General features: G+C 42.8%; 2 protein-coding genes and 1 long non-coding RNA gene across 6 annotated transcripts in view; 2 read left to right on the top strand and 1 right to left on the bottom strand.

The window, feature by feature from the left end:
• MTDH (metadherin) overlaps positions 1–11,797 on the bottom strand; it is a 59,072-nt gene extending 47,275 nt beyond the window's left edge. For 2 of the 3 annotated variants that reach the window (XM_005655348.3, XM_005655347.3), the window contains exon 1: positions 11,094–11,797. In XM_005655348.3, the coding sequence (XP_005655405.2) occupies positions 11,094–11,474 (381 nt within the window). In that variant the 5' untranslated portion in view covers positions 11,475–11,797. 3 annotated transcript variants of the gene reach the window in all.
• LOC146403777 (uncharacterized) lies at positions 11,503–14,841 on the top strand. Of its 2 annotated transcripts, XR_014843620.1 has the most exons (3): positions 11,503–11,983; positions 12,362–12,566; positions 14,417–14,841. XR_014843620.1 is itself a non-coding variant. In XM_085022029.1 (2 exons), exon 1 carries the CDS (start codon positions 11,503–11,505, stop codon positions 11,947–11,949), a length of 447 nt encoding a protein of 148 aa, XP_084878155.1. In that variant the 3' UTR covers positions 11,950–11,983; positions 12,362–14,841. The 2 variants fall into 2 exon arrangements, 1 of the variants encoding a protein (XP_084878155.1); XM_085022029.1 differs by having other exon boundaries at positions 12,362–14,841.
• Positions 14,842–19,257: 4,416 nt separating this feature from the next.
• Positions 19,258–27,185, top strand: LOC146403778 (uncharacterized). The gene is made up of 2 exons (XR_014843647.1): positions 19,258–19,490; positions 24,789–27,185. It is a non-coding gene; the product is annotated as an uncharacterized LOC146403778 (long non-coding RNA).
• Positions 27,186–27,684: the final 499 nt, after the last annotated feature.

Below are 27,684 nucleotides of genomic sequence, written 5' to 3' on the forward strand. Positions count from 1 at the left end.
ATATGGAGGTTCCCAGGCTAGGGATCTAATTGGAGCTGTAGTTGCCAGCCTACGCCACAGCCACAGCAACGCAGGATCTGCAACCTACACCACAGCTCACGGCAACGCCGGATCCTTAACCCACTGAGCAAGGCCAGGGATCGAACCCGCAACCTCATGGTTCCTAGTCAGATTCATTAACCACTGAGCCACAATGGGAACTCCCAGGTTACCCTCTTTCTAGCCAAACTTTTCCTGATTTCCTGGGGTCAGCCTCACCTTTCTATGTAAGCTTTACTCCAACTGAACTATTTTACAGCTCCAAGTCCACAGTTTCCCATTTATTTTTTTTAAATTTAATTGAATTTTTTTATAGTCGTACCTGCAGCATGTGGGAATTCCCAGGCTACGGGCTGAATTGGAGCTGCAGCTGAGGCCTCAGCCACAGCAACATAGGATCTGAGCTGCATCTGCAACTTATACCATAGCCTGGGGCAATGCTCAATCCTTAACCCACTGAGTGAGGGCAAGGATCAAACTTGCATCCTCTCAGAGACAATACTGGATCCAGTTTCCCATCTCTTTAATTAACAGCTCACAAGGCTTACATCTGTGAAACCTCATTTAACTAATCCCTTCAGGAAACTCTCCATCATAGTCGCTTATATAATACTTTCATTTTACTCATGTAAATGATTACACTGACTAATTTTTAATTTACATACTAACTGTAAAAAGGTGAAATTAAGTGGTAAAAAACTATCTTAAGGAGTTCCTATTGTAGCTCAGCAGGTTAAGGACCCAATATTGTCTCTGTGAGGATGCGGGTTTGATCCCTGGCCTCGTCCAATGGGTTAAGGATCCCTTGTTGCCACAAGCTGCCAGGTAGGTCACAAATGTGGCTTGGATCCAGTGTTGCTGTGGCTGTGGTGTAAACCTGCAGCTGCAGCTGTAATTTGATCCCTGGCTCCGGGAACTTCCATATGCCATAGATGAGGCAGTAAAAAGAAAAAAAAAACCCTTAAAACCTACTAAAAGCTCAAAGCAATTCCTCTGAGATTTTGGGCATTTTCCTTGACCTCATCATTTTTAAACATGGAGAAACAACTGCAAACATTGTTGATAGAGCCTCCCAAATGAAAGATGAAACAATCTTTCCTTTTGAACAAATACCAAGTCTGAGGTCCTCAGTGACCAACAGCAGGAAGGAACACTCAGCTCCCATTTCATAGGCTCTGCGATGATAAGCAAACCAAAGGTGGTCCCATGTTCCAACCTGTGCGAATTTTACTTCCTTCTTTGCACCACTAACTTATGTAATGGCTAGAACTGCAGCTATCCCCTCTGGTCTGTGCAGATTTGCCAATTTTCCACTAACTCTTGGGCTTTATATAGGCCTCATAGCTACTGGAATTTCATTAAGTCATCAACAACTCCCCGCAAATGCCTGACACCATGAAACAATAAGCCTTCTATCTCAAGGGAAAAGTCAACAGAATTCTTGGATAGGAGGAAAAAAAGGATATATATTATATTATGGTGGTTGTGCCTCTCCTACCCCATCGAGAGCACTAATCTGCCCTCATTTTCTGCTACTAGCTGGTCAAGAAGGCCTTGTCCTGGAAAAGCATTAACCACATTCAAATTAGCAAATCCCTAATTGGAAGCATACTATGTAGAAAAGACCTAACTACAAACTAACACTGCAAATCCAATGTGAATTCCAAGCTGGGTTTTATTTATTTATTTTTGGTCATGCCCATGGCACGCAGAAGTTCCTCCGCCAGGGATCAAGCCCATGCCACAGCAGTGACAACACCAGATCCTTAACCCACAAAATGTAAAAACCGCGACTTCAAATCACTTTGGAAATTCTCTATTTTTTTTTTTTTTTGTTGTTGTTGTTGCTTTTTAGGGCCGCACCCACGGCGTATGGAGGTTTCCAGCTAGGGGTCTAATCAGAGCTGTAGCCACGGGCCTACACCACAGCCACAGCAACACAGGATCTGAGACGCATCTTCGACCTACACCACAGCTCACGGTAACACTGGATCCTTAATCCACTGAGCAAGACTAGGGATCGAACCCACAACCTCATGGTTCCTAGTTGGATTCGTTTCTGCTGTGCCATGACGGGAACTCCACTTTGGAAATTCTCAGTCTAGGCACAGGGACTGAATCTGAGCCAGAGCTGTGACCTAGGCCACGCTGCAGCAACACCAGACCCCTAACCCACTGCACTGGACTGGGGATCAAACCTCCACAGAGACAAGCCATGTGATTAACCCACTACACTACAGCAGGAACTCCACTTGGAAACTTAAGTTTAGAAACAAGAAGGGCAGTCTACCCACTACCAAAAAAGTGAAATAGGAGCACACGGGCTTTGGAGTTGGACAAGCCTGGGATTAAGGCCCAACTTCTTCTTTTTTTTTTTTTTTTTTTGGTCTTTTGTCTTTTTTGTTGTTGTTGCTATTTCTTGGGCCACTCCTGCGGCATATGGAGGTTCCCAGGCTAGGGGTTGAATCGGAGCTGTAGCCACCAGCCTACGCCAGAGCCACAGCAACGCGGGATCTGAGCCGCGTTTGCAACCTACACTACAGCTCACAGCAACGCCGGATCGTTAACCCACTGAGCAAGGGCAGGGACCGAACCCGCAACCTCATGGTTCCTAGTCGATTCGTTAACCACTACGCCACGACGGGAACTCCAAGGCCCAACTTCTATATTTAATCACTGTGATTTTAAGCATTTTCCTTAACTTCATCATTTCTCAACATGAAGAAAATATGTAGTTTGTCTTATGCAGGTTTCTTGTTTAGATGACAGTAAATGAGAAAATATGTAAAAGCACACTTTGCCTGCTCAAGAAACAGTGTCTTTCCTTCAATATCCTTTTCTTTCCAAAGCTCTAACAGCCCACATCCTCATCCCATGTTCCAGCTTTCAAGTCATTTTTTAAACTAGCAAGTCCTGGTGGCCAACAGGGCCAACCAACTGTACATGTATCTGCCAAGCCCAGTGCTCCAGATACAAATTCTTTTGGCAAGTTAACAGAATAGAAATAATGAGTAAATATATTCTCCCAGAGGCGAGAAATAGTCCAGGTTTCTTCTAAAGACATGTCCTGCTAGCTTTCTTTTTAAAAACCTGCTTATAGTTTCACCGTTTTCTAAGAAAATTATACCATATTCACTTGTGTTCATTTCACTTCATATCCAGTATGTGAACCCAGCAGAGTAAAATGCAGAACCCTTAAAACCTAGAAACAAGGACAAGTGAGGGACAATTCCTGCCCTCAAGAAGCTCAGACCCCAGCAAAGGAAGAAGACAGGTATATGACAGCACACACCTAAATGCCAGGCAAAAGGTGTACTTTGCCCCCATCCCCTGACGTGTCCCTTGACCTCTTAAAGGAAAATAGTATGGATTCTGAAGACAAGCTGAGACCAGTGTTGAGTTGTCAAATGTGTATCATCCTTGACCAGTTACTTCCACACTGGAGTCTCTATTTTCTTAGCTGGAAATTATACTGAGCGCACAGAAAGCACAAGTCTATATATTATGTCCATGATAAAAAAGATAAAAGGCAAGACATGGAAATTCATAAGATACCATCTTTAGCTACCAGATAGCCTGACAGTTAACTAATTGTTTTCAAGTATGCGCCATGTGCTAAGCACATGCACTAACTCATTTAACTGACAAGACTTAGTCTTGGTCCATTTCTTAGTTGTGAAAAGAGCTGATACATATTCAAAACAGAACAATTTCTTGTCATTTATTTGAAAACACAAACTGTGTGGGTTTTTTTCCTCCAAATGTTGTACACATTATCAATTATGTAAACTAAACATATGCATAAATGACAGCTTCAGTCATAGTAATTTACCAACTTATTTTAAAATTCAACCCCAATTTTAAACTCTTAATAATCTTACAAATGGAATTTGCCTACAAATCAAATTTGCAAAAACCCTGCTACATATCCTGAGATATTTCTTTAATGTAAAGATCCTTGTGCCGTCTAAACAGCTTATCAAAACCAAACCCTCTTCAAGGTTTCCAAAATATCTCAACATGTTGACTGCATCAGGGATGCTCAGGGCTACTTTCATAGACTAGAGAGATGACATTCAATACCCATCACATGGCCAAATTAAACTACTAGCCGGGTTCTTAACCCACTGAGCCACAACTGGAACTCCATAAACAGAGTAAACTTAAAAACTGGTCAAGTAACACCAATTCCTCACATAGATCTCTTGACTTGGAAAAATAATACTTTCCAGGGGAGTTCTCTTTCAGGTGCAGCTGGTTAAGGATCTGACATTGTCATTGCATGGCTTGATTGCCCTATGGCCCATCCCTGGCCTGGGAACTTCAACATGTCGTAGGTGTGGGCTCCCCACCCCCCAAAAAACTACAAGGCTTTCACAACCTTGAGAAGTAGTACATTACTCAATGATGCCAAAGTGCAACAAAAATAGATGTTCAGAAGGTGTATAGCAGTTTCAGGCATATAAGATGAGCATAGCTATTAGAAATGTTTAATGTCAGAATTATTAAGGGTCTTCTCCACTGGGCCTCAGGAAGAATAAAATGACAGGATGAAAAAATCCCGTCTTATAACCAAACAAATGGTGCCAAAATTCTGGGGCTTCTATAAAGGTCATTATAATTTTCAACAGAAAATTCCGATTCTAAAAGTAAAATTTAAAAGCACTAAGTTTGTAATTCACTGAGAAAATGAGATTTGTTCTGTGAATGCAATGCAATGTCCTGGAACATGCTATCAATACCAGAGAGGTATAGGGGAAATAACAGTGAGTTCTTAGACTAAAAATCAGGATACTCTTTTGCTCTGAAATGCCTTTGCTCTATGACTTTGAATAAGTTGCTTAATCTCTCTGAACCTTAATATTCCTTTTTTGTGGAGTTCCCATTGTGGCACAGTGGAAATGAATCCAACTAGCCTGAGAATTTTCATAGGCAGGGGGTGCAGCCCCTGCCCCCTCCCCAATACTCCTTACTAGGGTGTTGAGAAAGGACTGGAGGCAACTAACAGAAGCTACTGCTGTACAGTGAGTTAAGGTGATAGTAGAATTAGAATAGCCAAACTGAATATATACTTTGGAGATAAAATTGATGGTACTTGCTGATAGATTAGGCATAAGGTGAAGAAGAGGAGGAGGTAGGGAAAACAGAAGAGCCAAGAATAATTCTTAGAATTTTGTCTTGAATAACTGAATGGATGGCAGAGTCATTTTTCCCACTTATAATGGGGAAGACTGGGAATGGAATGGTAATCATTTACCATTTATATGGGGAAGACTGGGAGAGGGTAGGGAATTATGAGTGCTGTTTTGGAGGTGTTATAGTTTTTGGAAATTTCCAGTTGAAGAAACAAGTATACACTAGAAATGAGGTTCTGGAGATGAGAGGAATGGTCCAGTTACAGATACAGGCTAGCAGGTGATCCTCATTATTTGGTGATTCCATATTGGCAAATCTGCCTACTCAATAAAATTTCTTTTTTTCTTTCTTTTTTTTTTTTTTTTTTTTTGCTTTTTAGGGCCGCACCCGAGGCATATGGAGGTTCCCAGGCCTGGGGATGAACTGGAGCTGTAGCTGCTGGCCACAGCCACAGTCATGCCAGATCCAAGCCTCGACTTTGACCTATACCACAGCTCACAGCAACGCCGGATCCTTAACCCACTGAGTGAGGCCAGGGATCGAACCTGAAACCTCATGGTTCCCAGTCGGATTCGCTTCAGCTGCGCCACGATGGGAACTCTGACTAAAATTTATTTCTAACCCCCAAATCAATACTTGTCGTTCTTGGAAATGCAAAGAACTGTGAAAAAATCTGAGTCACCCGACAAGTACATTCCCAGGCAATGCTCTGTCTGCTTGTTTTAGTACTCTTAAAAAAAATAAACACATAAAAAAGAAAAAGACTAACTATAGCCTAGGAGCTAGAGAAGGCTTTACAGCAGAGGTAGTAATACAACTGGGCCTTGAATGGTAAGTAGAAATTAGAGATACAGAAAGTTTTTTATTTTCATTTTTTGGTTGTGCCTGAGGGATGCAGAAGTACCTTGGTCAGGGATCGAACCCGAATCACAGCAGTGGCCCAAGCCTCAGCAGTGACAACAGTGGATCCTTAACCTGCTAGGTCACCTGGGGAGCTCCCAAGAAGGGCCTTTAGAAAAAATAATATGAATAGAAGAAAATGATATGAATAAACAGACACAGACATCTAGCTAATGGTAGTATTTTAGGGGTAATGGTAAGAGAGAACTGTAAGATGGGGTTAGATCATGAAAAAGGTTGAGTGCCATGTCACCAACAGGTGATGGGGAAACAATGAAAAGAATTGAACTTGAAAGTCACATGATCAGAGTTAGGCTTTAAAAGATTTAACTGGCATGAGTGGGTGGAAAGGATTGGCAACAAAGGGATTGGAAGCAGGAAAACCAGTTAGGATGAGGTTAGAATAGCTTAAGTAAATGGTAATAAGGTCCAAAAGTAGGGCAGTGGCAGTGAAACTGGAAAAAAAAAAAAAAAAACTACAAAAGACACAGCATACTGTTACAATGATTTATTGGCTGTAGAAAGATGGACCTTACCAAATTTTAGTCAGATGAGGCAAACGACCATTTTCCACTGTAAAAACAAAAAGGTGGCTAATATGGCTGTTTAGTGGGCATGAAAAATAGAAATAAGCTGCATCGATACTTTGGTAGGACTATATTATGCATTCAGTAATTATCTGAGTGCCAAGCACTGTGCAAGGTTATACAGTAGCAAACAAAACATTACTGAACTTATAATTTACAACTGCATTATGACAAATCTTTATGAAAATTCCTATACTAATATAAAAATAACATGTTCATCAAAATGAAATTTCTTTGACAATGAGCTTGGGTACCTGCTTCCAGTTGAAATTTAAAGCAAACTTTTTTTTTTGGCTGTGCCCAAGGCATGTGGAAGTTCCCAGGCCAGGGATCTAACCTGCACCACAGCTGTAACCAGAGCCACAGCAGTGACAATGATCTTTAACCCAATGAGCTACAAGGGAAATCCTAAAGCAACAATTGTTAAAGACCAGTTATCTGAGATTTCACCTCCATCTAAATCACTGTGCAGATTAAGTGAAAAATATTTACCAAATGCCTATTTCTTACATTGAACTAGGCGTCATGAAAAATACATACAAGAAAACAATGATTTCCAAAAATGCCACACAGTAAGCCCAGTGAAAAGTGCCACCCTTTCACGCCCCCCTGCCCTCTTTATGGCTGCACCCTCAGCATATAGAAGTTCCCAGGCTTATGGAAGTTCCCAGGCTAGTGGTGGAATCAAAGCTGCAGCTGCAGGCCTGTGCCACAGCAGTGGTAACACTGGATCCGAGCGGCACCTGCAACCTATTCTGAAGCTTGAGGCAACTGAGCGAGGCCAAGGATCAAATCCACATCCTCATGGACACGATGTAGGGTTCCTAACCCGCTAAGCCACAATGGGAACGCCTCCTTTTACTTTTAATAGGGGAAGGAACTGCAATTCATGCCATAAAAGACCCATGGCAAAGATATTACAGGATTAAAAGCAAAAAAAACCCCCCAAGAATTAAAAAAAAATGCTTCTGAATAGATTTTTTAAAAGCTGAACAATGTGTACAAATAAAAACAGGCAGTTAGAAATGAATTTTCTTGAAAATTTGAGTTGTGAAATTTGGAATGATTTAAGAGAAAACTAAAAAGAATGGACTAAAAGGATGAAAATATTTAAACAAATATGCAAGGTCCTTCCAAAAAACTGTAGTACTTTACATCACTGAATCCACCTGAATCAGAATCAAGTATATCCTAAAATGTTTATCAGAATGATGTAGTAATAAAATACTGGGGAGTTCCTGCTGTGGCACAATGGGTGAAAAATCTGACTGCAGCAGCTTGGGTCCAATCCATGGCCTGGTGCAATGAGTTAAAGGATCTGGCGTTGCTGTAGGTCACATCTGCAGTTCAGATTCAATCCTGGGCCCAGAAAATTCCACTTGCTTGTGGGTGCAGTCATTAAAAAACAAAACTAAACTAAACTAAACTGGGTTACAAGATTAATCATGACTCCACTTAGAAATCTCTCTTATACTATGGATTTTATGGCCCTAATGCAGTGAATGATTTTCAAACAAGCAAGAGAGCTTGTTAAAAGGGCAAATTTCCCAGACCCAATTCTACAGATTCTGAATTTATAAGATCTTTAGTGGGGCTCAGGAATCTACAATTTTTTTTTTCTTTTTTGGCAGCACCCATGGCATATAGGAATCCACAAATTTTAACAAGCATTCAAAGTAACTCTATTCCAAGTAGTCAGGGTTAACATCTGAAAACTCCTACAGTGTTTTAACTCAACTAAGATCTTCAATCTATAAACAAGATAAGCTAATCGGAGCAAGGTTAAATGCTTTACTCAAGTTTAGAGTTCCCAATTCCTGCCAGGCCGACACTTGAGCCTTCATCCCCAGAGCCTTCACGGTTTCTTCAGCTTCTCCCACTACCTTGTTCCTACCCACTTTCAAAGCAAAATTCTGTGATAAGGTCTTTCCTGGCCACCTGGGCCCACGCTGGGGTTGCATTGTTAAGTTTTTGATATCTTTTTCCATGACTGGAATAAAAAGCTCCCTGGGGAGAAACTGAGCTTTTACTTTTGTATTCCTTTCACTGTGAGACATATGAGTATTCCTTTTTACTGCCTTCAAATTGCAAGCAGTATCCTCCTTTTCTCCCCCGCAAGTAAACACCTGGCACAGTGCAAAGCATAAGTACTAAATAAACGGCAGCTTATACTTCTCAACCCTGTAAAGCAGTGTTCTTCTAACTGTGGTACGCCTCAGAATCAAATGTGAAACCAATTTAGTGGGTCACAAATACTGCTGAAGAAAATGTGTGGGGGTACTGTAATGTAAAATGTTATTTTCTACTGTAGGTTGCAGTCAAAAGCATTTGAGAGCCACAGTTTTATCAATGTTGATAAGACTTTCCAACACATCTTCACCATCACGCAGGCAAATACATTTTCTCAGGAAACTAACATTCAACCATCCCGTTACTGTTCCTCTTCTCCAATCCCCAAAAGTGATACTAGATGGATTGAGCCATTCCCCTTCCTTAACCAAATGAAAAGGAGAAGGGAGAAGTCCTAAGTCTGTTGAGCATTTTTCACAGGACAAGTTCCACAGGAGCCTGCCTGTGCTCCCTCTTCAAATGGATTACCAAAGTCATTCTTCAGCAGTATTTGTGACCCACTAAATTGGTTTCACATTTGATTCTGAGGAGTACCAGTCAGAAGAAGTTGTGATGCACTTCTTCGGATGGGCTCGTGGAACACTAGTCTCTCAATCCAACTTTACCTAAAATTCTAGATGTCCCAAACAGAGCTCTGAAGGTTTCACAACCTGTTTCATCCACACAGAGCCTACGATTATTAACGTGCTGTTTCCCCCCCCCCCCCAAGATCATCTTCCTATTTTGGAACCAGGTTCTTAATTTCCACCATAACATTACTTTCTGGTAATCCTTGATGCTCTCTACATATTTAAATAGAACTACGTATGTTCCAAATCAGTTCTATTTTCTCTTCTCCCAACTTAAGGTAGTATTCATACTGGCAAAGTTGTCTCCTTTTCCAGGTCAGGTATGTACCCTGCATTCTCTTAATCAGCAGGTCTAATCTAGGCCTAATACAGAAGTAACTGTGACCTGTCATTTTCTAATAGTCTTATTCTTTGTACTGTGCCCAACAATACCCTCATTACTTTAGCTTGAACTCAAACCCCACTTCCCCCCATAACTTGCCTAAATCCCTCCTATGGAATGACTTTCCCACTCACCAAACCTCATTTACACTGCTCACACCTCTACCGTACCCACCAATCAGTCTAAAACATATTAGCGTTATTTTTGAATCTGTCTCCTACACTACTCTCCATGACTGACTCTAACTCCCATGTGTATACCTCCCACTGTCCAGCCAACACCAGAGTGCATTTCACACAGCACTTTATTGTACTGAAAAGGTGAAGAGCTAAATTCAGTGGATATAAAAATAGGTTAGGAGCTGTTTCTAATTTTGCACACCCTCCATACACTGCTCAACTGTACAGGATTTTCACAAGATAAATAAAAGCATGAACGTTGGATTGAGAGAACCATGGGGAAATGGCAATAAAGACGGGAGACTGTAGAAATAAAACGCGAAGGCCGGATAAAACGGATGCGATGCTCTCCGCATTTCCACACGTGCTCCGGTAAAACGGTGCCTTGACTCCCTCTCGCAGCCTTCACCATTCTGCTCTGTCATCCCTTTACTCTGTCTCAAATCCTCTCTCACCACTTAGCTGGACTTGCACTTGCCTTAGCGCTCTTTCAGGACCACGTCCCCCCGAGGTACATTAGCCAACAGACTAGACTCCCTCTTGCCTTGCTCCTGTGCCGGCCTCCATTGGCCACATTCACCAGAGTGAGAGTGGGCAACCATTTCCCTTCAACAGTCCCAACTAAAATGGAAGCGCGTCTAGACCTGGGTACCTTTAATCCTCGTGTGATCCCCCCCACATTTTTAGGTCACCGTATCTCCTCCCCTGACAACCACCTCAATGTGACTTGAACCCGGCTCTGTGTGCCCAGGCGCAGTCTTGCCAGAACTTCCCAGGACCACCTTAAGGTCCCATCGCCCTCCACACACACATGCAGCCTGCCCAGTAGGCCTCAGAGAGTTGGTATGTCATTCCGGCGGTCTGGGTTCCCGAAAAAGACTTGACTTCTAGGCGCTTTTATTTGAACCTACCCCATACCGTCTAACTTCCTCCCTTTAAACTGCTCGTATCCACCCGTCCTATACTTCCTGAGTTTCCACCATTCTCCAAGTAACGTGTCCACCGATCACCTCCTCCGTCCGGGGAGACCTGCGCCCCGGCTCCCGACTGATCTCACTCCTTCCCTTTTCCATTCCCGACTGGGGCTACTGGAGCTCGGCCTCCGGCTCCGCTCAAGGGGCTCCACGCCGGTCCCTCGCCCTCACTCTCCCGCCGCTCCTCCCCTACTCACTTTGGGCTTCTCGGGCAATTTCTTTCGGTTCTTCTTCTTCTGCTCCTCGTTCCTGAGATTCTTGAGCAGGGCTAGGTCATCAGCGGCCGGGGCTGGCGAGGCCGCCGCCTCCTCCCGCTTGCGGGGCGGGCTCCTCCGCTTTTTGCGGGCGCCGGCGCAAGCCGCGGCCCAGCCGTAGCCGAGCAGGAAGAGCAGCAGCAGCCCGAGGGCGCCCGTGCCCACCAGGATCACCCAGCCCGGGTACCGCTTCGGCTCCAGCCCCAGGTCGAGGCCCAGCTCGGTGCGCAGAAAGCTTAGGCCGACCGAGAGCATTTCTCGTAGCCGGGCCGAGCCCTCCTCGGCCTGGTGGGCCAGCTCGTCCTGCCAGCTCCGTGCAGCCATCTTCCCTCCCGTCAGGGGGACTCTCGGGATGACGCTGGGGCGCACAGACGCCGTGGGACAGTCAAGGGAAGCAAGGAAGGGCCGGGCCGGTCTGCCTCAGGCCGAGCGCATCGCGGCCGCCCCTCGCGCCGGGGCCGGGGATCGGCCGCTCCTGTCGCCAGGAGAGGGGGCTCCCAGTTCCCCCTTGTCAGCCTCACTCCGCCGCCGCCAAGAGGAGGGGGGCGGCGGGAGGGAGTGTCTCCAGTGGCGGCCGCTAAGCGGCGTGTCGGCGCCAGTGCCAGGCCCCGCTGTCCTCCTTCGGCGGAACAATGGCGGCTGCGGCCGCGACCCACGCCGCGCGCAGAGACGTCGAGCAGGGCCGCGGGTCACGTGGGAGCAGGTGGGCGTGGCGTGGGTGTCACGTGGGCGCGAGCGAGGCCGGGCTGGGCGGGAGCTGTTGGAGCGAGGGAACCGCCGTGGCGGCGGCTGGTGGTGACACATCTGGGCCTGGTGGAGGCGCCGCGCTTTGGGTACGGGTGACTCTGGGCGGAAGGCTAGGAGGGGTTAACTGGAGGAAGCCTTTTCGGGGTGGCTGGTGGCCGGGAGCTGGGAGACGTGGCGCTTTGAATGAGTCCAGGGGAGGGGCTCTCGAGGAAGGCTGGGGGCTGCGGGGGGTGTGGAAGAGGGCGAAGAGCGAGGAACCGGGTCACAGGTTCTAGGTCAAAGTCGCCTCAGTAGGTGTCTGTTTTCTTCGTTCTTTTTCTGGGAGAGGTGTTGAAGTGGAAGCGCTTTTTTCACCCTGGGGCGACTAAATGGTTCCAGCGTGGGCTCAGCTGAGTCTGGAGCTGGGCACTCTTCTTCGAGGGCCTGAGTTTATTTAGTTGTCAAATGGGGTTTGTATTCTTCAGGGCCACCTTACCCGCATTGCGTGCCTACCATTTGCCTGTCCGGCCAGGGCGCTTTCGCGTGGTTTCACTCCACTCTTGCTCTTCGTGCTGTCAGTTAGTGGAACTCAAAAGGTGGAAAGCCCATGGACAGCGTTATTTTCCTACTCATTTCGAGCTTCAACAAGAAATAATGAGAAACACGTTAGATTGTATTATACATATAGAGGTAAGTTTCCTTGTGCTTTAAGCTTTTATGCAAGTTCACAAAAGGAGTTTCCAAAAATTCTATTTAAAAATTTTTTTAAAAATTCTTGGTAATTTACAACGTTGTGCTAATTTCTGCTGTACAGCAAAGTGACTCAGTTATACATAAAACTTCTATTTTTGTATGCTGTGCTGACCATATCTGGGTAGAAATGAATTTTCAGATCTTAATTACAAAGATTATATTTGGGGGCTGCTTTAGATTTTTGAAGTTACATTTCCCTGTAAGGAAACTCAGTGTTTTATCATTAGCTAATAATTAGCGTGTAAGCAAGTGTCCTAAGTGAACTAAATACAGACTTTTTCAAAGACTAGAAAAGGGGTAATATTAATAAGTACAGAGTGCCAAAAATGTATTTAGGAGTATTTTGACCTACTTTTGCAGTGGCGTTGTAATGCATGTTGTGATTAATGGGTGGAAAGGAGTTTGGTAAATAATAAATAAAATAAATAAACGACTCTTGCTAAGCTTTATACAGACTTATAATTAAAGACAGTGTAAATTACAAAGCACAAAACTTCGATGTCATCAGAATTGCTTTATCTCTACAAGGTTCCAAGTTCCATTTATATTTATGAAAGTGGTGTATAATTCTATATTTGGTTCCAGAGACATGAAGGGTGGTGATGTTCCTAAGAAGTCCCACTGCCCTTTCTAGGTTAACACCTGTGGATTTATTTGTTTATTTATTTTTGTCTTTTGGTGGCTACACCCATGGCATGTGGAAGTTCCCAGGCTTCGGGTCCAATCTGAGCTGTAGCTGCTGGACTTCGCCACAGCTCCAGCAACACCAGATCTGAGCCTCGTCTTCGACCTACACCACAGCTCACAGCAATGCTGGATCCTTAACCCCCTGAACAAGGATAGGGATTGAATCTGTGTCCTCACCGATACTAGTTGGGTTCATTACTGCTGAGCCACGACGCGGGAACTCTAACCCCTAAGGATTTATGAATTAAGCTATTATACAGTAATTATAGCTGGGTTTGCCTATTCCTTTGGCAGCCTGTCAAGTATTGATTATGTTAAATCCTATCACTGTTCCTTCTTTTTCCTGTTACTCTCCTTTGACCTTAAAACACTGTTTATATTCTTTTGCATTTCATGTGGTCATGAGCATTCATGTTAATTTAATAGCCCATTTGATAAAGCTTGCCAGGGATGTCTGGTAGCCCCACAAAGTTAGGTTTATTAACTTGGAGCAGAGTGAAATTTAGGTAGAATTTAAATGAAGCAATGCTTTGAAGGACTCAAAGCAAAACAAGCTGTGTCTAAAAGAGTTAACATCAGGCTTGGCCTAAGTAGACTCAGAATTCTAACTCCTTGGAAATGGCAAAGTTAATACAAATGTGAAATGTCATTTCTGAAACTCTTTCCTTGAAGCAGGTAGGTTGAAAATGAAGACTGCTTATTCTGAGAGTCAGAGTGACACATACAATGGAATACCACTCAGAAATAAAAAGGAGTGGACTATAAATACGTACAGCAATATTCATGAATCTCAACATAATTATGCTGAGTGAAAGAAGCCAGGCAAAAAAAACTATGTACTGTATGATTATTTCATTTACATAAAACTAGAAAATGCAAACTAATGTACAGTGACAGCAAATCAGTAGTGACTTGGCAGGGGAGATGGGGAGCAAGGAGAGGTGAGAGGGAGGGATTATGAAGGGGCCAGAGGAAACTGCAGAGTGAGAGATGCGTTATCTTTATTGCTATGAACTTAGCAGGTTGTATACTTTAGATATTGTAGTTTGTGTCAAATATACCTCAATAAACAGTTCACAGAATTTTTTGTGTGTTTTAAGTTTTTAGGGCTGCACCTGTGGCACATGAAAGTTTCCAGTTTAGGGGTCTAATCAGAGCTGCTGCTGCTGGCCTCTGCGACGGTCACAGCAACGTGGGATCCAAGCTGCATCTGCGACCGACACCTCAACTCACAGCAACACCAGATCCTTAATCCACTGAGTGGAGCCAGGGATCAAACCCACGTCCCCTTGGATACTAGTCAGGTTTATTGCTGGGGGCTCCCAACGGGCACGCCCACAGAATTTTTTGAAAAGTGATCCAGCTGCTTACTGGAGTGGCATGCTCCATTCTAACATACAGTTTTTAATAAGGTTTTTGGCCAGTCTATGATTTAAAAAATGAGGTTTCTCAACACTATATTCTTGATATTAATTATCAAAAAAGTTTTTTTTAAAGTTTGCACAATAAATATTTGCTTTTTCTATTTTCTGGCTCTACTGTCATTTATTTAACGTATTTTATTGTTGGATAGTTAGGTTATTTACAGGTCTTCGTGTTTTTGCTTTTTGCTGTTAATTGTAATTCTGTCATGAACATGCTTGTTTTTGTGAATATCCATAATACCATCTTGAGGATGGCATCCTGCCACTGTGATTGCCTGAGCCATAGCCCACAGTATGTAATTTAACACTTCTAGTTTGGAAGTTTTAAGGGGCCTGAAGAAGTTCTACCTAAAGCCTCTCATTTCATAGAAGAGAAAAAGGAAGCTTGAAAGGGTTAAGTGTTGTCCCTTAGAGTCAGAGTGGCTGAACTGTTAGTAGAACCCAGTCTTTCCTGCTCTTTACCCCTTGGTTGGTCCTTTTTTTCAGTAAACTCTGTGATGGGTTTGGGGATTCGTGTGCACATTTGTTTGCTCAGACTTCCTTAACAAAATTCCATAGACTAGGTAGCTTCAAAAAAATTTTTTTTTTTTTTTGCGTTTTAGGGTTGCACCCACGGCATGTGGAGGTTCCCAGGCTAGGGGTCAAATCAGAGCTACAGCTGCCAGCCTGTGCTACAGCCACAGCAACGCTAGATCTGGACCTTGTCTGTCCTACACCACAGCTCGTGGCAATGCTGGATCTGAGCGAGACCAGGGATCAAAACCCACATCCTCATGGATCCTAGTCGGGTTCGTTAACCCCTGAGCCACAAAGGGAACTCTAACAATTAGAATTTATTTTCTCACAGTTCTGAAGGCTGGAATTCCAAGATCCTGGGGGCAGCATGGTTTGTGTTCTGGTAAAGGCTCTCTTCCTGACTTACAGATTGCCACTGTCTTGCCATGTCCTCACATGGTGGAGAAAGAGCAAGTGAGTTGTATGGTAGCTCTTCTTATAAGGATTCTAATCCTGTCAGATCAGGGCCCCACCCTTATGACTTGATTTAACCTTAATTGCTTCCTTAAAAGCCCTGTCTCCAATTACAGTCATGTTGGGGTTAAGGCTTCAACATAGGAATTTGGAGGGGGGACATATTCAATTTGTAACAGTACAGGAAGCCTCCCTTCAAGTAGCTTACTTCTTGAGGGCCCATGCAAGAAAAATGTTGATGTGGGACCCCTAGGGGGATGGGTTTATGGTAAAGCAGGGAATAGTTGAGTATGCCAAGAATTTGGAGATACGGTCAGGAAAGGTCTTATTCTTAGAACGGTAAGAATTAGTAAATAAAGTTCTCTGCAGGAGTTCCCTTGTGGCTGAGGGGGTGAAGGATCTGATATCACTGTAGGCTCAGATCTGATCCCTGGCCCAGGATTTTCACATGATGTGGGTGTGGCCAAAAAATTCTCTGCAAACATATCATAAGCTGAAAGATAGTTTGTACATGTGTTGCTGAAAGGGCCAGGATACTTCCAAGCCTCTTTAAAAAAAGGGAAGATTTGCTAAGAACTTGTACAGCACTAAAAACTGGTTGGGGCATGAGGGTGGAGGCCAGGGGAAGCAGAAACGACTATGATAACAAAAGTGAAAGTTGTGATATATTCATTCAGTGGAATGCTATGCAGCAATGAACATGTCCAAGGATACTCATTCCAATACTGTGCATGTCAAGTTTAAAAAAGAGGCTTAGAAGGAGTTCGCACTGTGGTGCAGTAGGTTAAGCAACCCAAGCAGTGGCTTGGGTTGCTTCAGAGGTGAGGGTTCAATCCTCGGTCCGGTGTTGCAGCAGCTGCAGCTTGGATTCAGTCCCTGGCCAGGGAACTTCCATATGCCTCAGGTACAGCCGTAAAATTAAAAAAAAAAAAATATGTATAGATAAAAATGTAAAACCATGCATGGGAATAATGAACACTAAATTTAGGATAGTGCTGGAGTTCCCATGGTGGCTCAGTAGGTTATGAACCCAACTGGTATTGTTGCTGAAACTCGGCCTCTGTCCACTATTGCCGAATAAAAATTAGGTAAGAGTTTTGGGTGAAGGAGAAAAAGATAGCTTTATTGCTTTGCCAGACAAAGTGAGTCGCAGCAGGTTAATGCCTTCAAGATTGTGCTTAAAAACATCAATAGTGTTTTTATCTCTTAAACTAGGTCATGGGTACAAGAGTGCTCCTTATCTCTACATTCTCTATGCCTGAAATACTTTGTAGTTAAATTTAAGTGACAAAAATTAAATGAAAAAAGCAATAGTTTGCACAGAAGTGGGGTTAAATAATGGAGGTGCAATTGCTGCTGTAACATTGTTTTGTGTGTGTGTGTGTGTGTGTGTGTGTGTGTGTGTGTCTTTTTAGGGCCGCACCATGGCATATGGAAGTTCCCAGGCTAGGGGTCAAATCAGAGCTGTAGCTGCCAGCCTATGCCACAGGGTCAGAGCCGCATCTGCGACCTATGCCACAGCTCATGGCAAGGCTGGATCCATAACCCATTGAGCAAGGCCAGGGATCAAACCTGCATCCTCGTGGATACTAGTCAGATTTGTTTCTGCTGAGCAACAATGGGAGCTCTGCTGCTGTAATTTTTTTTTTCTTCTGAAGGCTGTTTACATATTTCTTTTTTTAAATTATTTTTATTTTTCCGTTATATTTGGTTTACAGTATTCTGTCAATTTTCTACTGTACAGCAAAGTGGCCCAGTCAGACATGTATATATATGTATATATACACACATACAATACACAATGAAATACTACTCAGCCATAAAAAAGAAAAAAATGCCTTTTGCAGCAACATGGATGGAACTAGAGACTCTCATACTAAGTGAAGTAAGTCAGAAAGGGAACAACAAATACACTATGATATCACTTATATCCAGAATCTAATATAGAGCACAAATAAACCTTTTCATAGAAAAGAAACGCTGCTGCTGCTGTAATCTTATAGTGGAGAAAGGTATATTGAACCTTATCAGTAGATATCCCCTAAGGTCATTTAACCCCCTTTGCTATGATTTCATGATCAGCACACCACACCCACCTTGTAATGAGCATCTCCTGTAGACTTTACTAAATAGGAGAGTGGGTAATCTTAAGTAATCCGTTTGTTTTTTATTTTTTTGACTTTTCAGTGCCATACCTGTGCGGTACATGGAGGTTCCCAGGCTAAGGGTCTAATCAGAGTTGTACCTGACAGTGTATACCACAGCCACAGCAACATGAGATCTGAGCTGCATCTGCCACCTACACCAGAGCTCATGGCAACGCCAGATCCTTAACCCACTGAGTGAGGCCAGGGATCAAACCTGTGTCCTCATGGATATTGGTCAGATTTGTTTCTGCTGAGCCACAGTGGGAACTCCCAATCTTCAGTAATCTGTATCCTCTTTGCAGTTAGGTTTATTAATGTAAATTATGCATTCTCAGGGTGGGGCAATATAGTTCCCATGAGGATGAAAGTATTGGTTTGGGGGCAGAAAACCCTTTTTTAATGTATAAAGTGCAGATATATACTACATGCACAGATATACAATAGATTTGTGGCATTAAAATTGCATATGGAAAAATATCTAAAAAAGCCCTTAGGCGATAACTGAAAAAATGGTTGAGAAATACTGCTCCAAAGGAGAAATTGGCACTGTGTGTGTCAGGCTTTATTTTATTTTTTTTTAAATAATGATTTCTATTCTTTCCAGGAGTTCCTGTTGTGGCACAGTGGAGACAAATCTGACTAGGAACCATGGGGTCACAGGTTTGATCCCTGGCCTTCATCAGTGAGTTAAGGATCTGGCATTGCCATGAGCTGTGGTGTAGGATGCAGGTGTGGCTTAGATCTGGCATTGCTGTGGCTGTGGCCTAGGCTGGCAGCTATAGCTCCAGTTTGACGCCTAGCCTGGGAACCTCAATATGCCACAGGTGCAGCCCTCAAAAGCAAAAAAAAAAAAAAAAAAGATTTTTGTTTTTTCCATTATAGCTGATTTACAGTGTTCTGTCAGTTTTCTACTGCATAGCGAGTCACACATACACATATACATTCTTTTTTCTCACATTTTCATACTCCATCACTAGTAACCAGACATAGTTCCCAGTGCTATACAGCAGTCTCATTCCTTATCCATTCCAAAGGCAATAGTTCCCAGTGCTATACAGCAGTCTCATTCCTTATCCATTCCAAAGGCAATAGTTTGCATCTATTAACCCCAAATTCCCAGTCCCTCCCCCTCCCTCTCTGCAACCACAAGTCTGTTTTCCATGTCCATGATTTTCTTTTCTGTGGAAAGGTTCATTTGTGCTATATATTAGATTCCAAATATAAGTGAAATCATATGGTATTTGTTTTTTCCTTTCTGACTTACTTCACTCAGTATGAGTCTCTAGTTCCATCCATGTTGCTGCAAATGGCATTATTTTGTTCTTTTTTTACGGCTGAGTAGTATTCCATCGTGTATACATATCATGACTTTTTTTTTTTTTGCTTTCAGCCTTAATTCCTTTTTTTTTTTTTTTTTTTTTTTTGTCTTTTGCCATTTCTAGGGCCACTCCCACGGCATATGGAGGTTCCCAGGCTAGGGGTCTAATTGGAGCTGTAGCCACCAGCCTACACCAGAGCCACAGCAATGCGGAATCCAAGCTGCATCTTCAACCTATACCACAGTTCACGGCAATGCCAGATCCTTAACCCACTGAGCAAGTCCAGGGATCGAACCTGCAACCTCATGGTTCCTAGTCAGATTCGTTAACCATTGAGCCACGACGGGAACTCTTTTTTTAAAGTTTTATATATATATATACTTAATGAATTTTATTACATTTATAGGTGTACAACAATCATCACAACCAAATTTTACAGCATTTCCATCCTAAACCTTCAGTGCATTTCCCCCATCCTCTAACCTGTCTCATTTGGAAACCATAAGTTTTGCAAAATTTGTGAGTCAGTATCTGTTCTGCAAAGAAGTTCATTGTGTCCTTTTTTTAGATTCCACATGTTAGTGATAGCATTTGATGTTGGTGTCTCATTGCCTGACTTCACTTAGCATGATCATTTCTCGGTCCATCCATGTTGCTACAAATGTCATTATTTCTTTCCTTTAAAGGCTGAGTAATGTTCCATTGTGTATATGTACCACATCTTCTTGATCCACTCCTCTGTTGATGGACATTTAGGTTGTTTCCATGTCTTGGCTATTGCAAATAGTGCTGCAGTGAACATTGGAGGACATGTGTCTTTTCGACTCATGGTTTTCTCTGGATAGATGTCCAGGAGAGGGATTGCTGGATCAAATGGTAGTTCTATTTTTAGTTTTCTGAGGAATCTCCATACTGTTTTCCACAGTGGTTGCACCAATTTACATTCCCACCAACAGTTATACCACATCTTCTTAATTCAGTCATCTGTTGATGGACATTTAGGTTGTTTCCATGTCTTGGCTATTGTGAATAGTGCTGCAATGAACATGTGGTTGCTTGTGTCTTTTTCAAGGAAAGTTTTGTCCGGATATATGCTCAAGAGTGGGATTGCTGGGTCATATGGTAGTTCTAGGTATAGTTTTCTAAGGTCCCTCCATACTGTTTTCAATGGTGGTTGTACCAATTTACACTCCCACCAACAGTGCAGGAGGGTTCTCTTTTCTCCACACCCTCCCTAGCACTTGTTCTTTGTGGACTTATTAATGATGGCCATTCTGACTGGTGAGAGGTGCTACCTCATAGTAGTTTTGATTTGCATTTCTCTAATAGTCATTGATGTTGAACATTTTTTCATGTGCTTGTTGGCCATCTGTATATCTTCTTTGGAGAAACGTCTATTCAGGTCTTTTGCCCATTTTTCCATTGGGTTGTTGGCTTTTTTGCTGTTGAGTTGTGTAAGTTGTTTGTGTATTTTAGAGATTAAGCCCTTGTCAGTTGCATCATTTGAAACTATTTTCTCCCATTCTGTAAGTTAGTTGTCTTTTTGGAGTTTTTTTTTATGGTTTCCTTTGCCGTGCAAAAGCTTGTTAGTTTTTTTAGGTCCCATTGGTTTATTTTTGCTTTTATTTCTGTTGCTTTGGGAGACTGACCTGAGAAAGCATTTGTGAGGTTGCTATCAGAGAATGTTCTGCCTATGTTCTCCTCTAGGAGTTTGATGGTGTCTTGTCTTACATTTAAGTCTTTAGCCTTTTTGAGTTTTTGTGCATGGTGTGAGGTTGGCCTTTGGTTTTGACTATCGGTTTCTCTAGGTCGTTTACCCAGTCATTTTTTCACTGGACTTTTGTTAAATCCAAACTCTGGTTTAAATGCATGCTATCTGTCCTCAAAAATCTCAGAATTTAGTAAGGACGATGGGTCCTTTCTTAAATGGCTTCAGTGAAAGAGAGTATTGCGGAGTTCCCGTTGTGGCTCAGTGGTTAACGAATCTGACTAAGAACCAAGAGTTTGCTGGTTCGATCCCTGGCCTTGCTCAGTGGGTTAAGGTTCTGGTGTTGCTGTGAGCTGTGGTGTAGGTTGCAGACATGGCTTGGATCCTGAGTTGCTGTGGCTCTGGCATAGGCCAGTGGCTACAGCTCCGATTCCACCCCTATCCTGGGAACCTCCATATGTTGCAGGAGTAGCCCAAGAAATGGCAAAAAGACCAAAGGAAAAAAAAAAAAAAAAAGAAAGAAAGAAAGTATTGCTATAGTCAGTTGATTGAGCATGAGGATTGTATTGGATGCTACGGTATACCTCCCACATTCTGCTTCAGTAATGAAGGACTTACTCCCCAAGTCTGGGAGTATTCCCAGAAGACATCTCTTAGGTGTTAGTATAGTTAAAATTGAAAATGCCTCCCTGGGAAATGCTCTTAAGTTGTAATATTTAAGTGTTCTGTTTCATTGAGGCCTATTTTTGCTGAATAATGCCACCCCTAAACTTGAAGATATCATGTCATAACTAGTGGCTTCGAAAGTTTCAGTCAAATTTTAGGTTGTATTTCTGAACCTGTGAAACCTTTATTACTAAAAGTAAAACTTCTTTAGAAGGTGCTAAGTTGCCTCTGCTGAAAGAGAGGAAAAAGAACCCTCAGACCTCTTTCGAGACCTAATATTCGTAAAAAATGCATAGCTATTCTGGTGACTGAGCAGAAAGGAAAGACACAGGTGTCTTTGCTGGGAAAGGCCAAAGCGTTTATGGAAATTCATAACCTCAGATACTCAAAAGCTGACCAGAGAACTGATACTATAATGTAAAAGTTAAGCTTGGCAGTTAGTAAGTTTATTACTCCACTGTGGCCTTGCTACATCTAATAAATCCTACATTTGATGAAATACTTGACTCAATGAGGTTTTGTTTGTTTGGTTTTTTACTTGGCTTAGAACATGGTGCAAGTGAATGCAAGTTTAAAGTATGGTTACTGTTTGGAGGAATTCCATTTGTCTGTGCTGGGACCTCTCTGATGAGCTGTTTTGTGACTACATGGAGAGCTTTGCTTGCTTCAGTACAGATCTGCCGCATTTACCAAATATGTGTGTGTGTGTGTGTGTGTGTGGTGTCTGTGATGTACACCATAGCTCACGGCAACTCCAGATCCTTAACCCACCGAGTGAGGCCAGGGATCAAACCTGTGTCCTCATGGATGCTGGTCAGATTTGTTTCCACTGAGCCACGACGGGAACTCCACCAAAAAGATATTTTTGATAGACACCATGTCTTTTTTCAGGTAAATATGTTAGATCATTATTTTCTCAGAAACATAAACAACTGTAATATGGGCTATCTAATTATTTTAAAATAAAATTTCATAGCTATGTCTGAGTTTTGGCCAAGAGAATTCTCAGCTTTTACTCTTCTCATGTGAACATTAAGTGAATTGTGTATATGAAAGTGCTGGACAGAGTGCTTTTATTTTTATGATTCCTGTTCTTCAAAGATTGTTTTGTTCCCACTCTGCAATTAGAGTAAGAAAACCCCCGTTAGTGCTTCAGTTATGGTCTCCTCTTCCAAACAGACTTCAGTCATAGGCACAAGGATCTAAGAGAGAGAGATTAACAAACTTTGCCTACCCTTACGCTCTAAGAAATAACAGAGTTCAGAGTTCCCATTGTGGCACAGTGGTTAATGAATCTGACTAGGAACCATGAGGTTGCAGGTTCGATCCCTGGCTTTTCTCAGTGGGTTAAGGATCTGGCGTTGCCGTGAGCTGTGGTGTAGGTCGCAGACTCGGCTCGGATCTGGCACTGCTGTGGCTGTGGCTGTGGCTGTGGCTGTGGCTGTGGCTGTGGCTGGTGGCTACAGCTCCAATTAGACCCCTAGCCTGGGAACCTCCATATGCCGTAGGAGCAGTCCTAGAAAAGGCAAAAAAGAAAAAAAAAAAAAGAAAGAAATAACAAAGTTCTAGGAGTTCTGGTCCTGATTCAGTGGTAACGAACCCAACTAGTACCCATAAGGATGTGGGTTTCATCCCTGGCCTCACTCAGTGTGTTAAGGATCCAGTGTTGCTGTGGTTGTGGCATAGGCTGGCAGCTGCAGCTCTGATTCCACCCCAGCCTGGAAACTTCCAAATGCCTCAGCCCTAAAAAGATTAAAAAAAAAAAAAAAAAAAAAAGAAAGAAATAATGGCGTTCTTTACTGAAACAGTCAGGGATAGTGATGAGAGGAAATAACACGGGCAAAGGTTTAAAATAGAAAAGATGTGTGGTTTTGGAGAATTTTACTTTCCTGGAGCTGAGGGCTAATATTGGAGAATAGTGCCTGTTTGGTGAGAGAAGAAGGGTAGCAGGATGTCGTCATCAGCTTTGGACTCCTATTTAACAGAAGACCACAGACTGGGTAGATTACCCAGCAGAAATTATTTTCTCATGACTGAAAGTCTAAGATCAAGGTGCCATCAGGGTCGGTTTCTCCTGAGGCCTCTGTCCTTGGCTTGTAGACAGCTGCCTTTTTTTTTTTTTTTTTTTTTTGTCATTTTGCCTTTTCTAGGGCCGCTCCCTCAGCATATGGAGGTTAAATCGGAGCTGTAGCCACCAGCCTAGGCCAGAGCCACAGCAATGAGGGATCCCAGCTGAGTCTGCAACCTACACCACAGCTCACAGCAACGCCAGATCCTCAACCCACTGAGCAAGGTCAGGGATCGAACCCGCAACCCCATGGTTCCTGGTTGGATTCATTAACCACTGCACCATGACGGGAACTCCGATAGTTACCTTTTTGCTGTGTCTTCACACGGCCTTTCGTCGGTATGTGTGGAGTGGGGTTGGGGGCCAGGGTATCTGGAAGGGTATCTGACTTGTGTACTGTGTTGCTCTGAGTTTGCTGAGGGCCTCTTAATATAAATATTTGTTCAACTAATCAATTAACAAACGTGATTGGAGAGTGGGGTGGAATGGTCCATGTCTGAGATCTGAGGTACCAAGTGCCTAAACCCAGTACTGGTGGAAATGAAGTGAAAGTGACAGTGATAATAAGAAGGTGGGAGCGAAGAGTCATGGATGACTGATGTTCTGTTTTTGAGCCACAGGGTGATCACTCTTCCATTAGTGAAAACGGAGAGGTTGAGAGACGTTGTCTTATTCCCACAAATCCTCATTTGAAGATGCGATACCTCTTAAGACTTATTCATAGTTTGTAAAACTGAAAGTCCTCTAGCTTCTCCCAGATGCTCCCTGAGGCATCTCTGAAGGCCAGGTGATTGCCTGCTCATCCATCAAAATTTAGGGCTACCGACTTACCTTGCTCACCCAATTTTGGTAGCCCATGGAGAATTAGATAGACTAGAAACACACATTTCTTCTCCTCTTCTAATGATACTGCTTCTGTCTTTTTTTTTTTTTTTTTTTTTTTTTTTTTTTTTTTTTTGTCTTTTTGCTATTTCTTTGGGCCGCTCCCGCGGCATATGGAGGTTCCCAGGCTAGGAGTTGAATCGGAGCTGTAGCCACCGGCCTATGCCAGAGCCACAGCAACGCAGGATCCGAGCTGCTTCTGCAACCTACACCACAGCTCAAGGCAACGCCGGATCGTTAACCCACTGAGCAAGGGCAGGGACCGAACCCGCAACCTTGTGGTTCCTAGTCGGATTCGTTAACCACTGCACCACGATGGGAACTCGCTTCTGTCTTTACTGTCTTTTATTTGCCGTAGCCAGAGTAGAAACAGAAATTATGGTCATATTGGGTATCACTCTGAAATAAAACTTCGAGCACTAGTGCTCTTTATTTTAAAATTATTTCTTTTCCTGTTTCCTTGTCTTTATAATTCTTGAAACTTTCTTACTTAGTTCTCCAGCCGAGTTGTTTATGAGTGCAAATTTGCGTCTAATAGTAATCTCCTTTCTGAAATTGTTTGTAGTTACAATAGTCTCAGCTTATATCAGAAACTTTTTGAACCATGTCCACTATCTCTTCTGAACAATAGACTTGCAAGTTAGGAGGAGACTATTCTTAGCCAACTTTCAAACCTAAACTTAAAAGGTTGTTAAATATAGATTTAGAGTAATTTGTTTATATCTGCTAAGAGGATTTAGCAACAGGAAATCATTTATCTTGAATGATTGGAATGGTTTCTTCTGGCTTGTGCCCTAGTTGCTCCAAAAGAATGGGAAGTTCAGTATTCAGGCTACCTTTTCCTGACAGACTGTTCATGTTCTTTATGAATAGAAAACACTGTGCATAACCGTGAGAATAGGGTCTGCTCACTGAATTTGGATTTTTATAGTTAGCTGAGAAAATGACCATTTTGAAATATCTGTTGCATGATGTTAATATCTACCAACTTTAGCAGAGCCTCCATCCCTCTTTGTACGGAGAAATGTGTATAGTTTGTTGAATATTTTGTTGTTCCTTGATTTAAATATTCTGCAACAGGTAGAGAAAATGAAATAGCAATTAGTTATCAAAAGCATAATTCTTTTTTTTTTTTTTTTTGTCTTTTGAGGGCCATACCCGCGGCAAGTGGAGGTTCCCAGGCTAGGGGTCCAATTGGAGCTGTGGCCACCAGCCTACACCACAGCCACAGCAACATGGGATCCAAGCTGCATCTGCAACCTATACCTCAACTCATGGCAACACTGGGTCCTTAACCCACTGAGCAAGGCCAGGGATCGAGCCTGCATTCTCATGGATGCTAGTCAGATTCATTTCTGCTGAGCCATGACAGGAACTCCAAAAGCATAAATTCTAAATGTAATACAACTGAAATTGTAAAGTGTTTCAATTAGGACACAGAGTAAACTGCTTTAAAGAAGACTTAACAGGAGTTTAAACAATATAGAACAATATAGAATTTAACAGTCTGATTAATTTCTCACACAATTGGAGGGAATTATGGAAGGAATTGGCTCCTTTCATCCTGCAGTTTTAGCAGTGGCCCTAAAATATTAGTGTCATCTGTTTGGTCCCAGGTGGCCTATCACCATGTCTAACTTCCAGGCACTAAGATGGGAGGAGAAGGAGTAGAATAAAAAGACACATCTTCTATTTAAGGGGCACAACCCGAAATTGCATGTCATTTCTGCTCACATAGTGTTGGCCAGAACTTAGTCATATGGCCACGCTTAGGTACAAGTTTTACAAGCTAAAATTCAGCGTTTTACTTCTTAAGGGAACATGAGAAGACAGGTATACCATGCCAAAAATTGTGACGCTTCAGTCTCAAATGCATTCCCTGGACTAAGCTGGTTGACTGTGAATTCAATTGCAAAGGAAAAAAGCAAAACGTTGAAAATATATCAAAAAACTGAGTCTAGAAGATGAAGTTTGATTCGTTATTTTCCATGTCTTATGGGTTTCAGCAGTGGAAGCTCTCCTCCTAACTTGCAAGTCTCTTGTTTGACTTTCAAATATTTGGCCTTTGAATTTATTTAGAATAACATACTTTGTATGAAAACAATGAAGAACTTTTCTATATGGAAATTTCTGGCTTGCCCTTTGTTCTGGAATGTTATAGTAGAATCAGTGTTTCTAAGAAAGCCAAATGCTTTGAGTAGCCAAGGGTCAGTTAAGAGTATGGTGTGGTGGGTTTCATTAGCTGGAGCTTCTCCTTTGAACCTTAGAAAGTGCCTTGACTTTGTGCACAGGGAAGACTGTCATCAGGTGTCCCTGGCATCCACCTTAACCAGAGCTGCTCTGGAAGAAAGTAGTACTCTTTGGTGTCCAGGCCTGTGCTGGACTGGGGTCTGTGAGCCTTGGCTGGGTTGGGGGTGGTGGGGTGGGAGCAACCTGAGAGCTAGTGATGTGCCAGGAAGCCCAGGGCTACTTCCCCAGCCTGGGTCCAAGTAGACCAGAGCAAAAGATGATTAGAAAGGTCACAGGTCCCACGTAGATACATAATAAAATAAACTTCCTCTGAAATCCACAAACTGAATCCTTAGGTGGAAGGGCACATTGTAATGCTACAAAAAATTGGCACAGCATTATAAAACATCAAGACACATTTTGGTTAAATTATTGACATTCAAGATAAAAAAAGAAATTTTTTTTTTGGCTTTTTTTTTAGGGCTTCACCCGCAGCATATGGAGGCTCCCAGGCTAGGGGTCTAATCGGAGCTACAGCTGCCGGCCTACACCACAGCCACAGCCACGCCAGATCCGAGCCATGTCTGCGACCTACACCACAGCTCATGGCAACGCCGGCTTCTTAACCCACTGAGCGAGGCCAGGGATTGAACCCGAAACCTTGTGTTTCCTGGTTGGATTCATTTCCGCTGTGCCACGATGGGAACTCCAAGATAAGAAAGTTTTAGCTGTTCAGGAAGAAAAATTAAGTCACCTCCAAGGAAAATGAGGCTTGCCTTAGACTTCTCAGCAATACCCAAGAGCAGGATGCAGTGGAACGGTATTTCCAATTTCTGAGGAAAAGAAAACGTGACCCAGCCAAATAATTGCTTGGTTATAAAGTCAACAAGTAGGTTTTTCTCAGACATGAAAATGTAGGGAAAAAAGTTATAGAATCTAGTGTGTAAGAGATATAA

Source organism: Sus scrofa, chromosome 4, assembly GCF_054392235.1.
Source record: "Sus scrofa isolate SSC_HxYL_T2T_F1_AM1 chromosome 4, Sscrofa_HxYL_maternal_Yorkshire_Landrace_v2.0, whole genome shotgun sequence".
Classification (NCBI taxonomy): domain Eukaryota; kingdom Metazoa; phylum Chordata; class Mammalia; order Artiodactyla; family Suidae; genus Sus; species Sus scrofa.

Bases quoted from the DNA above. Each gene is read 5' to 3' on its own strand.
- LOC146403777 (XM_085022029.1), top strand. From the start codon at position 11,503: ATGACGCTGGGGCGCACAGACGCCGTGGGACAGTCAAGGGAAGCAAGG.